The sequence below is a fragment of the Dermacentor albipictus genome, chromosome 2 (genome assembly GCF_038994185.2).
Source record: "Dermacentor albipictus isolate Rhodes 1998 colony chromosome 2, USDA_Dalb.pri_finalv2, whole genome shotgun sequence".
Taxonomy (NCBI): Eukaryota; Metazoa; Arthropoda; class Arachnida; order Ixodida; family Ixodidae; genus Dermacentor; species Dermacentor albipictus.
Window position 1 is genome coordinate 81,630,595 of NC_091822.1, and position 13,819 is coordinate 81,644,413.

Genomic DNA, 13,819 nt, shown 5'->3' on the forward strand with positions numbered 1-13,819 from the left:
TATTCCGTATGCAGCAGAATTACGATCGCATTGATGATGATGATGACTTTAGAGCCGTTGGCACCTACCCGCTCTGGTGGATTTTCCAATAATCGGGTGGATCTTACAAATGGGTCGGGGTATAAGTTTAAAGATCTTCAATTATATGTAGTACCAATGAGTACTATACCATGGAGTACTATACCAAGCGAAGGCAATTAGAATACAGAAATGCTTTCGTCAGCAGCCATTGTGATAGTACACACAAAAAGGAAGACAACGAGAGAAGCATCAAATGTCATCCTAGGACTCGGGCCTGCCAGATAACTGAGCAGAATCTCAATAAAGTTGTTACCACCACCAGGTTCCATGCGATTAACAATGAAATCTACTGGATTGACAAATAAATTTTTCTATGGCGGTGCATAGATCCCCGAGTGAGTGTCGCAACCCCAAGTCCGGGATGGACAACAACACAGATTTCAATGGCAAACCGTGCTGTCGCGCAGTGATATGCGAGGTCCTCTTCCTCAGGGAGGAACAGCGCCGACAGTCCAGTAAGTAATCATTTAATCGGTTGCAAAAAATGGTGCACTAGCGAATCGCTTCCAAAGATGACGGTGATGATAGTGCCTTGCGGGCACGGCGACGAGGACGAAGCTGTTATGGCGGCGCCCCCGCGGAGCTGAGCGGAGCTGCGCCGAGACTCCGGCGGCATGGCCGCGAAGTCTCCGAGCCCGCCCGCCGTCAGAGCCACCACCTCCAAGCAGTTCCTCGCCCTCGCCGGCTACATCTTGGGCCGCGAGATCGGCCAGGGCACCTACTCGAAAGTCAGGTGAGCCATGTGCGGACCGGCGGTATACCTATAGCAGCGGTAGAATAGTAACAAGGTGTGTGCGGCACACAGAGGTGAGACGTGTGCATTCCGTCTGGTGAACTGTGACGTCTCGCACTGTGTACGCCGATAGCCGCGATTCGCCACTTCTCGGCAGAGTTCCGAATCGCTTTCGCAGGTCACTTTAGGCGTACGGTATGTAATAGGAACGGAACTTTTCGTCGGCAGAGAGTGACAGCCGGTGAAGACCGATTGCTAGTGTGGTGAATGCTTACATTTTATGATATAGAACACTGGCGTAGAACTTGCACGTTTCCGTCATGGCACTATGGTGACAGGCCATGACGTGGTTCCCTGACACGACACCTAAATTGTTGACAGGAACCTATACCAGTCACTATGAGCTGATGCCCATAATTCTCTTACGACTCGCGTAGGTGCGTTGTGTGAGGCTGATTAATCTTATAGGCTACCATGTCGACGCATATCTGCTCAACTGGTGTTAACCATTTTTCGCTGACTTAGGCAAAGCTTTCTCTGCTGCCACAAAAACAGTGTACGTTCAAGCTCTCCCGGATAATTGCGCGTCATAATGCAGCTGCGAAATTGAACGCGGCTTACCGCGCCATGGATGTTGCACACATTAGCGCCGATTGCACGCGTCGTTTACAGAGTGTGTGAGTACGCCAGAATATTCTGTTATTTGCCGGTGTCCGCGTCATGTCGCTTTAGGTTCGATAGTGCACCACGATTATCTGCTGTATGCTGGCAGCCGGTGGTTTTAAAACTTCGAAGACAATTTGTGCTAAGGGAAGGAAACTCTGTCAAAGACGTCAGAAAATTAGATGGCGTGACACAATAGAAAAATTCAAAAATAAAATATATAATTAAATTATTGCGTTTTATGTGTCAAAACCACAATCTGGTTATGAGGCACGCCGTAGTGGGGGACGCCGGAAATTTGGATCACCTGGGATTCCTTAGCGTGCACCTAAATCTAAGTACACGGGTGTTTTCGCATTTCGCCCCGGCCGGGGCCGGGGCGAAATGCGGTCGTCGTGGCCGGGATTCGAACCCGCGACTTCGTGCTTAGCAGCGCAACGCCATAGATGGAAACTTGCAGTCATGCAGGGTAGGATCGGCCGCCCGGAGAGACTTTCCTTCTTTTAGTACACATAAACTGGGCTCGTGATGGTGACTGCACCGCGAGGTGGCATATCGGATGCCGTAAATCTTCGTGCAGGATTGGCGTTAAGGGCGACCAGCGTTATGCGGTTAAAATCATCCCGCGGCATCTGGCACCGCGGGAGTACGTGTTCCACTTCCTTCCGCGCGAGCTGGCCATCATCCCAAAGCTGAAGCACCCGAACATCATCCGCGTCTTCGACGTGCTCGAGATCAAGCGCAAGGTGTTCATCGTCATGGAGCTGGCCACGCAGGGCGACCTGCTGCTCAAGATCACCAACGACGGCCGCTTCTCTGAGAGCAAGGCGTTCCACTACTTCGAGCAGATCTGCGACGCGGTCGCCTACTTGCACCGGCAGAACATCGTCCACCGGGACCTCAAGTGCGAGAATATTCTGCTTAGCCCTAAACGACAGGTCAAGTTGGCAGACTTCTCGTTCGCCCGAAACACCCGTAAGCAGACACTTCTCTCCGTTCGTTTTGTCAGCGCGTTCCCTGGGTGTTGTATGTGCTTGGCGTGCTCGCTGTCTGCAAGCTGTCCTTAATGTGTGGGGCGTGGCGATGGGTCAACCTGCTCATATGAAGCAACTTTACTCATGCAGCCTTCCTCGACGTACTTCGTATACAAGAGTAACATTTAAAGTACGAACAGGACAAGGCTCGTTTGACATCTTAGACAGAAGTAGGACAAAAGGGAATAGGAAATGGGGCAAAAAGGAGCGGACAAACGCAAGAGATCCCTTTTTTTTTCTTCTGCCAGGCGTCAAACACGAACTGCTGTGTTCTAAGATGTCGCACAAGCGTTTCACTCCCTGTTGGAAAATGAACTCGTAACTCAAAAGCGCGCACGCAGAATAGCAATGCCGTTCATATATAGACCTGCGGTCACCCATCTGCGGTGATTTAGCGGCTACGGCATTGAGCTACTAAGCACCAGATCACGGGTTCGATCCGGCCCTAGGCATTTGATATTAGTAGCACTCTCCTGCTAAGCAACTTTCAACCTGATCGAGACGTTCCCGCGAAATTCAAACTCCCGAGGAGGTCGAACTTCGCATGTAGAGGAACGAAATAACGAGGTTGTTTGCACCGTTGGGCATTGAAATTAATAGTAATGCAGCCATCCTGCAAAGTTGACGATTTTTGTAAAATGCTACTCATTTTGTACCGGAAGCGCTCGGCGCTGTTGTTCGATAGATGGCCCGAGTGGTCTATTTTCTTAACTCCGCAACATGTCAAGAGATGACAACGGTTTCTAGTTTGGGTTATTTGTTACCACGTTAAACGTGGTAAACAGTGCGCTGCAGATACAAGGATTAAAACAGATGGACACAAGCCAATGCCTGTTATGTCTGTACAGCGCTGTTGTATTAGTTCTCTCCCGTAGAGAAATGGCAGCGCGCAACAGGCTGAAGTAACGGAACAAGCGGTCGCTTCAGGTTTTGGTTGGGCGAGGTCCGTATAAAGTAGGAGCAGAGCTGCAATCGTGTTTTGTAAGCTGTCGCCGCTTAGAATAATATATGGTATGACACAAGCACTGAATATCAACTTGTCTTAAAGAATATTCTTGCACTTCGTCCGTATTCTGTGCGCGCTTTATGTCGGCGCAGACATGTCAAAACTACATAAGCACATCCTTACATATGAAGGCTCTTATCGCATTTCCTTTCATGCAAGATTATTTTTCGATTGCGTCGCGCGTATATATTTTTTGCACCTCCACACTTTGTTAAACGTAAGTGAAAACTGTCGCGCTATAGCGGTTTTACTGTGTACCAAAATCTGTCAGATGGATAACGCATACCACGGTGCGCTTATGTATACCATGCCGCATAAAATGAAATGTGAACAGGGACGAACCGATTGAAACACGTTTCACGCGCAATTACGTGGATGCGCGATGTGTAATCGCTGTGTAGCCGGTTTTTTTTTTCATATGGGATTTTACGTGCCAAAACCACTTTCTGATTATGAGGCACGCCGTAGTGGGGGACTCCGGAAATTTTGACCACCTGGGGTTCTTTAACGTGCACCTAAATCTAAGTACACGGGTGTTTTCGCATTTCGCCCCCATCGAAATGCGGCCGCCGTGGCCGGGATTCGATCCCGCGACCTCGTGCTCAGCAGCCTAACACCACAGCCACTGAGCAACCACGGCGGGTCCGGTTTATAGGAAGTACTATAGTCCCAAATGTACGTTTCGTGGCCTCAGGCAAGCCGCTCTTATATATGTGCAATGGAACTTAGAATCGGCAACCACGCATTGGAGTGTCGTTTCAGAATTGTTCGCATTTGAACATATGCTGATTGAATGTATGCAGTGTGTCGGAATAGAACAAAAAACCAAAATGAAGAATGAAAAAAAAATATTTTTGGCCGAAACGAAAACGTAACCGAAACGTTATTTATTAGTTTGTTTCGAAGTGAAACAAATATTTTTTATTCGGTTTTCGATTCAAGGGGAAAGTCGGCAATCCGAAACAACGGACTTCAGGCAACGTCAGAATTAGCGCGTTTATCTCAGGCAGGGATAGTGCAAGCGATAGCAGGTCGAGCGCAGGCCCTAATCAAAGCCTGTCGCTCGGTGCACTGTCAAATCGGCATAGTTGCAATACTCAGGGGTTGCGCGCTTAAGAGCTTATTGTTTCGTTTTCTACGGGTATCAACGCTTTGTTACCGAAGTTTTATCGTTCATTTATGTTCGTTTGAGTTCGTTTTATCACAACAGCGGTCTCTCATTTCGCCGAGTACACTCGATGACGTGCTGCTTCTGAGATGATGCTCAGTGGCTTGACTAAAGGCACTGAGCATGATCTCAGAATTCATAATTCACTTATTGAGAAAAACAAATATCTTACTGCGAAATAATAAAGTAAATCTTCGCTTATTAAGAAATAATAAGTAAGAAAAAGCTTTATCTTTGCCTTGCTTAGAAAATTTTTTCATGCGAACCAAAACCATTACGAACCGTTACGGATCATCCTTTGTTTTTTTCGTTCCGGAGCATAACAGAAACGGAACGTTTTTCAGTGGAACGAAACTATAACCAGAACGAAAAATATTTCGTGCCGGCACCCTTGATTGTGCGTGTACAGAGTTTCTTCTCTCCGTGCTCTTGGTTGCTTGCGCACTGCTTGCGTTTCGACACCACCACCACCACCACCATTGGCGGCGCAGACAACGCGAACAATCGCAAGGTCCTGAGCCGGACGTTCTGCGGCAGCGCGGCGTACGCGGCGCCCGAGGTGATCCAGAACATCCCGTACCGGCCCAAGCGCTACGACTCGTGGAGCCTCGGGGTGATCCTCTACATCATGGTGTGCGGCCAGCTGCCCTTCGACGACACCAACCCGTTCCAGCAGGTGCGCGCCCAGATGAGCCGCCAGATCAGCTTCCCGGCCTCGTACGGCCTCACCAAGATGTGCCGCAACCTCATCAGGCACCTGCTCGAGCCGTACGTGCTGTACCGCTGCTCCGTGCCCCGCGCCATGAAGCACCCGTGGATGCGCAAGGAGAGGATCAAGCGGAAGCTCAAGTCAGTGGCGCCGCCGCGCGCGTTCTTTTGCTCGAGGGATACGCCATAACAGGAAAGCGTTAGCGGCCAACTGCCACCCGAAATTTTTGGAGCGGGTAAAAAGCGTAGTTTTGAGATACTGTCGCTACAGTGAAGCCTCCATGCGAAATTTTACGTTTGAAACACCAGGGATAACTTCGCTTTTAGAAGCTCGCAGAAATAGCCGCTTTTTTGATACCGAAACTGCAAAAAAAAAGTTACGAAAACGACGTCGCCATTATCCGCTCGCCGGAAGTGATGCATGCCGAAGAGCCTGATGGTTGTCGATAGACTTAAGTCTTGGCGACAACCATCAGGTGCACGCGAGGTCTGCTTAAGTGTTCCTTAACGCTTGCTAACCAGAAAAAAAAAATAAAGATTGCAATTACCAGCCCAGCGGGTTTGCCAAGATTGCTCTAGGGGTGTATACTGCTCGTTTCTAAGATATTTAGCAAAAGTGAAACTTCGTTGCAGTTGGCGTATAAGTTTAGCTCCGCTTTCCACTTCTGCAGTACTACTAGAACAGTCAGTAAAGACGCAACAGATCGTGATGTCCCGTTTTGGAACCTTTGAGGTTTCATAAATAAATAAATAAATAAATAAATAAATAAATAAATAAATAAATAAATAAATAAATAAATAAATAAATAAATAAATAATGAAAGACGCATGGCGACACGCTGTTAATGTAGCTATCCGGGACGTGATAGATTTTGAGTTTTTGAAAGCATCCAGTCGGACTTAGTTAATCGCTTATCAGCCGTCAGTTATTTAACACAGAAGAAGAAACACACCAAATACACCTAGAAAAAGAAATGTGACTTTTCATTTACTATAACTTTGTCTGCTGCACATTAACTTTATACTAGCCTCTTGGCTTCGCGACACTAGCTCCCATAATAGATGCGGGTGTTCAACTGGTAAACTTGCATCCTGGCATTTCGTCTGCTGAAAATCTTAAAGCGTTATTGTCACGACGCTCAATTAATTTGATGGCGCCGAGCTAACAGTCCTATGCCACTTCCTTGAACGCGTGCATGATTGTGGACAATCGGTTAGAGAAATACAATATACAGCTTTCTCGAGCTATTCGCGAGAAAGAACACACATACGTGCCCCCCCTCAGTTGTTTCAACTGGCGTCCGAGGGATGACGGCTATATAAGAGTGAGACATTTAAGCGGCGCACACCGCTGACACCACTCACACCATTCCGGGACGTTGCGACTTTGCCGTGCTTGTTATTGCTGTATTGAATGACGTGCATCCGTGTATCGCAATGACATATGTCGTGTTTGTGTGCTTGCGCGTTATTTCATGCCCATGTTGTGAAAAAAAATGTGCAGTGTGCAAGAACTGAGTACGCGCCTGAAGTTTCACCGAAGTTGATCTCTGTTTACAGAAGCAGCTTGCAGAGAGCGATATTAACTAACTTTGCTGTTATTATATAGCAGCGCATTATTAAGAAACTCGCAATATATGAGACATTGAGTTACCTGTATTACGCAGTAAGTGCCGCGGTTTTCTTCAATGTAGTGCTTGTGAATATGTCTTCTTCATTTTTTATGTCTGTTGTGTTAAATGTGCTAAAGTCAATTCTCTCTCTCTCTCCCTCTCCCTCCCCCTCTCTCTCTCTCTCTCTCTCTATATATATATATATATATATATATATATATATATATATGTGTGTGTGTGTGTGTGTGCGTGTGTGTGTGTGTGTGTGTGTGTGTGTGTGTGTGTGTGTGTGTGTGTGTGTGTGTGTGTGTGTGTGTGTAATATCTGTGGGCGTTGTGCAGATTCAAGCACGAAAGAGAATAAAAAGTCATGCAACTGTTAGAATACAATGCACACGAAAAGATACAACTTCCAATTCAGAGAAATGTTACACTAAAATAGGAAAATTTCCAACAAAAAATATAAATGAAATAAAAAATACCGCAGTTTCGGCCGAAACGCGCAGCATCGATTGCAATAGCAAATTATTATTAGACAGCTATACCCAGTAAGGATGATAGATTTGGCAGCCTCATAAGCTTGTAAACATTCGCTTACTAACTAAATTAGCAAGTATAGTGTCACACGCGCACAGGCAAACATGAACACATCTCACTCGATGAGCGCGCGCACTCGCTGTGAAAAACGCTTGAGTGAGGAAGTGCGGCAGCAGCAACGAGCGAATTGACCTTCGTGCTCTTCTCGTTTTAACGCGAACTAAGCGGCCAGAACACAGCGCGCACGACCCAAACAGGCCTCGGCGCGCCTAGACTCTGTACCCATCGCAGATCGTTTTCAAGATTAGGCCCGCTCGGCGGTGCTCAGCCGCCGCCGCAGTAGAACCGCACCCGTATCTCCCGGTGTCTTGCGCGCGATGGAAGACGCGCTTCCTCTCTTGCGCGCGTGAGATCGAGCCACCATCCTCGGCTCACCCTCGCAACTACAGAATACGGCACGTGACCACGATTTTATCGCACGTGGAATTTATACGAAACATCACGACGACGGCGACGACGGACATGCGCCTGAAGTTTTCATGTAATTGCCATCGCAATCTAATAAACATAATGCAATTTCGGGACAGGGTGGCGTATACGGAAAACATATTTCGTAGGCGCCAGGGGATCAGAGCTGCGTGCCTATTGGCTCTCGCCACAGGCCACTTCCGCTAGCATGGTGGCACCCAGGGACGAGGCCTCCGACGTTGCCTCCGAGATTTAAGTTTGTTTACGCTCCGACGCTGGGCTGCCGCCGCGGTGAACGCGATGCAGCGGTGGGCACTGAATCCCATTTGGTGTTAGGAGCACGCATCACTTGCATTGTGGTGCATCCGAGGCGCGTGAAGCAACTTGAAATGCTTCAAGAAACGCCTGTGCAACGTTACGCAAGGGTGGTGTGCAGGCCATTGACTACATCACGCCTCGCTGCCGAAAACCGCGTTGCCCCGTTTTCCATGTCGCTGGAAAAAGCATTCATGCGGAAAGTGGACACGCGCCACATCGAAAAGGAAGAAGGCGGCGGCATGATCACGGAGCCATTTGCTGAGGCCACAGCAATAACGACGGTACGGTAAGTTTTTGTTGCAGTTCAAAAGTGCGATCAGGTAAGACTTAACACCGCATACGTTACGTGGAGCGTGCACTTGTCCAAAATAATTCGACGCCGCACAGAGTGCATGCCATGCAGAATGAGAAGCGCGCATATATTTGCAGGTGTGCGTCCATAAGCCTTGAAAGCGTGCTTGAAACCATAAGCACTTTCCTGCTGCCACGCGTGGGATTCTCCGTTGGATATGATTTTCTTATACCTGCTATGCGTGAAGGAAAAGCGCGTGGCCAACACGCAATTGTCTTGCCTCTTTTTGGAATAAAGCGTAGACCAAGGGGGAACCTCTACTAAAACAACGAGCTTGCTGCGATTCTTCAGTTAGGAAAAAAAAGGAAAACAGTAATTTATAATAGCTTCAACGCACGGCATCTTTGTAATGCCGTGGAGCATTTAATGTATTGCAGTGAAGCGAGTGAGAATTGGTGCGCATACGCAGTGTAAGCAGGACTTTATATGCATTTCGTGATGACGAATGTGATTTAAAAAGCTTCTCCACAATACTTATAGGTACTGCGGTGAAACTGTATATCAAGCGAAAAGAAAAATAATACGAATAATAAATAATAAGAAGAATAATAAAAAATAATAAATAATGCTTCAGGTGCGTAGCTAAGATAATAATAATGACTACAACCATGGCCCAGTTGTGTTTCCAGTTTTTATAACATGTTTCTTACGCTTCGTAAGCGCGCAAATTCGCACTTCGCTTCACTGCAAGACACTGCATGCTTCAGCGCGGAGGCCTCAGGTGAGCAACTGAGATAATAATAAAGGCCAGACCGTGGCCCAGTGAAGTTTCCCGCTTTTATAATAGTCTTACTTACACTGCGTATGCGCGCAAATTCTAATTCGCTTCATTGCAATACACTGAATGCTTCGCCGCATTAGAAAAAATGCGGTGCGTTGAAGCCATCATAAATTACCGTTTTCTAATAATTTTTTTTTCATAGCTGAGGAATCGCAGCAAGCTCGGTATTTTAGTAGAGTTTCCCCCTTGGTCTACGCTTTATTCCGATAAGAGGCGAGACAATTGTGTGGTTGCCACGCGCTTTTTCTTCACGCATAGCGGGTATAAGAAAATCATATCCCACGAAGAATCGGGCGTCAGAGCTAAGCCGCACACGCGGCAGCAGGAAAGTGCTTATGGTTTCAAGCACGCTTTCAAGGCTTATGGACGCACACCTGCAAATATATGCGCGCTTCTCATTCTGCGTGGCATGCACTCTGTGCGGCGTCGAATTATTTTGGACAAGTGCGCGCTCCGCGTAACGTATGCGGCGTTAAGTCTTACCTGATCGCACTAGCGTTCTCGAAAAAAGGCACTTTGAACTGCAACAAAAAATTACCGTGTCGTCGTTATTGTTGTGGCACCAACACTGGCTCCATGATCATGCCGCCGTCTTCTTCCTTATGGCTGTGGCGCGTTTCCGCTTTCCGCATGAATGCTTTTTCAGCGTCGTTGAAAACAGAGCGACGCGGCTTTCGGAAGCGAGGCGTAGTGTTGTCAAAGGCCTGCACACAACCCTTGCGCAACGTTCCACTGGAGCTTCTTGAAGCATTTCAAGTTGCTTCACGTGCCTCGGATACACCATAATGCAAGTGATGCGGGTTCCTATTACCAAATGGGCGTCAGTGCCTACTGCTGCATCATAGAGCTGCATCGCATTCGCCGGCGCGGCAGCTCAGCGTCGGAGCGTAAACAAACTTAAATCTCGTAGGCAACGTCGGAGGCAGCGTCCCTGGGTGCTGCCATTGTAGCGGAAGTTGCCTGTAGCGAGAGCCAATAGGCGCGCAGCTCTGATCCCCCCGGCGCCTACGGGATATGTTTTCCGTATACGCGACTTGGTGCAATGGTATGAAATGACTATTTCCGATAAAGTTAACAAAAACGTTGATGATAGGCAAGTTTACTGGCCCAATGTTTTATGTAACCAAACAGGGTGCATATCACGCAGGCACGCACGCACAGAAGCGCACAAGCGCGCGTATAAATCAAAGAAAATTATGCCCACACGGGGCTCATTGCGGCGTATCAAAAGCACAGTGTATGAAAGTTTTTTGCACTCCGCCATCCCTTGTCTTCAGCTCTCGCACTTTTTTCGCCGCTGTACTGCAACGTTCATGTTTTCACCCGGATGATGCGTGTGTCGCAACACTCGCAGGCACATGAAGGACAGCAAATTGAGCGAGCTGGGGCGGAAGGGGAGCGACGGGAGCAGCGCCGGGTTGCGGGACGCCCAGTCTGACGTGAGCATGCTGCGATACCGGGAGCACGACGACTCGCCCGGCTACTACAGCAAGACAACGCTGGCCTGCAACACGGACGAAGGCCCCATCGGCTGGGGGCAGCCGGGCATGCAGTACATGCCGAACCCGATCTTCCAGCAGCCCATGCGCCATGGTCACGCGGTCGTCAACACGCACGTGGTCCCACCCCCGATGGGTGGCGGATATGACGCCATGGGAATGTACGGAAACATGGGCATGATGGCGGGGACGGGATACATGTCACCCATGGCCGGAGCGGGAATGTTCCCCATGCAGGGAGCGCCCATGATGGGCATGCCGCCCCGAAGGCGTCGCTCGGGCGGCAACCTGAACATAAACGTGGCCACACCGCGCTGCTCAATCTCGGTGTCCAGCAGCTCGTCGGGGTCCTACGTTTAGGTCGAGGCGTTTCTTCCCTACGCCCAGCAGCACCAATGGAGTGTTCCGAGAGGACCAACGTTGTGCGCCAACGCTACTGGGAAGTGTATAAAGAGCAACGTATAGTCGCGGCGTGCCCAATACCCGTGCTTAGAGCGCGGTACGTACGGTTAAAGAAGAAAAAAATGAGGAAGAACGCGATGCCTGGACGAAATTATGGATATTTTTTGGCAACGGTGTGAAATTTGGTTGTCGCGTGCTGTGCATACCGTTAATTATACCTCCGCGATGGGGAACGCTTTTCACTCGACCTACCGCTTTCTCGGGACGATGACGGAATCGTTCTGTGTTGAATATCTGGTGGGCGGAGGGGGGTTTAGTAAACGACGTGTATTGTAGAATCCTCGTTCCACGATTTACTTTGGCCTCAAATAAAAATTTCGCACCAGCGCAAATTATAAAGCCTTCGGCTATTTGCTACTATAGAGGACACATTAATTGAAAACGGAATGGTTGCCGTACAAATCGCAAAGTGGAACGCCTGATGCAATCTTAGAGCCTTGTTATAGGTAATATTAGCTCAACTGTGCGATCACGTTTGCTGTTTACAGTCCCCGAGGAATCAGCGGAGAGAGAGACAGACAGACAGACAAAGAACTTTATTAATGGTCCTGAGGAACCGGCGTTAGGGTACCCCCCTTTTCAGGGAGTCCCCGTAGCCGTCGCGGGCCGCACCCACGTCGGGGTCGGAAGATCGTGGTCCTCCGCCCTGTCGCAGGCCCTCTGGACAGCCCGTAGTTGCTCTGAGAGGTCGCCGCTCTTAAGGGCTGCCTCCCAGTCGGTTAGAGTGGTTAGCGATGAGCTGCGTAACGCAGAGCATTGCCAGAGCATATGGGACAAGGAGCAGTACGCCTCCCCACAGTCTGGACAGTGGGGTTCTACGTTAGGCGCGAAGTGACTGAATCTGCCCCTGGAGGGAAATGACCCCGTCTGAAGCATGCGAAACGCCGACGATTGTGGTCTATTAAGTTTAGGGTGTGGTAGCGGAAAGGCCCGCCGAGCAAGTTGATAATGTGTCAAGACTTCGTGGAAGGTGAGAAGCGAATCCCTATACAGCCCTAAGTCGCCGCCCGTGAGTCCACCTGAACCGCCGCGGTGTGTAAGACCTCGCGCACAGTCATGGGCCAACTCATTGGCGTTAACAAGCTCAGAGTGTACATTGATTCCCATATGGGCCGGGAACCATTTGATGCTATGAAAACCAGCAGCCCCCTCGCTGCCGAGGATGGCCGCCGCCTCCTTTGAGATCGAGCCGGAGGCGAAAGCTCGGGCTGCCGATCTGGAGTCTGTAAAGATATTGGAACGTAGAGGGTCCCTCAGTGCTATAGCTATAGCAACTTGCTCGGCTACTGTTGAAGAAACCTTCCGCACGGATGCTGAATTAATGAGAGTGCCATTACAGTCAACCGAAACTACGGCATAGTGATCAGAGCACTCGTACTGGGCGGCATCAACGAAACATGCCAGATTCGGAGTGGCAGCAGCCGCTTTTAACAGGGAACGAGCCCTGGCTACCCGGCGCCCTACATTGTATTGAGGGTGGACGTTACCTGGCATGGGATCTACCTTGAACGTATCTCGGACCATGGGTGATAGGGTCACGTTGCGCTCCGTGATTTCCTGGTGACCGCATCCAATGGATTCGAGGATGCGTCTCCCCGCTCGCGATGATGATAGTCGAATTATTTGAGCCACTCGTTGGGCCTCGATCACCTCTGATAGGGTGTTGTGCATGCCTAGTTGCATGAGACGCGCGGTGCTGGTAGTGAGTGGTAAACCCAGCACGCGCTTGATGCTTTTGCGCATGAGGGCGTCGATTTTGGCCTCATCCCCTTTAGACCAGCGCAACGCGGAGGCTACATAGTTAACGTGGCTCATCAGAAACGCGTGGTAGAGTCTGAGTAGATTGCTCTCGCTTAAACCCCCTCTGCGGTTCGAGACCCTGAGGATAAGCCGAAGCATATTCTCCGTCTTCGAAGTAATGCGGGCTATAGTCTGTGAGTTGCCCCCGCGAGATTCCAGCAAGAGTCCGAGGACCCTGATGGTATCCACTCTGTGAATTTGTTGTCCGTCCTTCGTATAGAGGGCTATGGGAATTTGATCTAAGGGTGTGGAGCACCTAACCCCCCGTCGGGTGGGCCTATACAATAGAAGTTCGGACTTGGTTGGTGACAGACTCAGGCCCGTGTCTAGTAGGAAGTGTTCTGTGATGTCGAGCGCCTCTTGGAGCGCACTCTCAACTGCAGCGTCAGACCCTCCCAAGCACCACACGGTAATATCATCCGCGTAGAGGGCGTGACCCGTTCCTCTTACTGTGGCCAGTCTGTCCGAGAGGCCCTTCATGGCGATGTTAAACAGTAGGGGAGAGATGACCGCCCCTTGCGGGGTGCCTCTCGCTCCCAATGTAAATTCCTTCGATTTGATTTGCCCTATTTTGACAGTGGCCTTGCGATCCCTGAG

The 13,819-nt window shown here is 49.4% G+C and overlaps 1 protein-coding gene across 1 annotated transcript; it reads left to right on the top strand.

The window, feature by feature from the left end:
- The first annotated feature begins 608 nt into the window (after window positions 1-608).
- LOC139055975 (testis-specific serine/threonine-protein kinase 3-like) lies at window positions 609-11,700 on the top strand. Its single transcript, XM_070533693.1, has 4 exons — window positions 609-814; window positions 2,058-2,452; window positions 5,177-5,534; window positions 10,816-11,700. Exons 1-4 carry the CDS (start codon window positions 696-698, stop codon window positions 11,318-11,320), a joined length of 1,377 nt encoding a protein of 458 aa, XP_070389794.1. The 5' UTR covers window positions 609-695; the 3' UTR covers window positions 11,321-11,700.
- The last annotated feature ends 2,119 nt before the right edge of the window (window positions 11,701-13,819 follow it).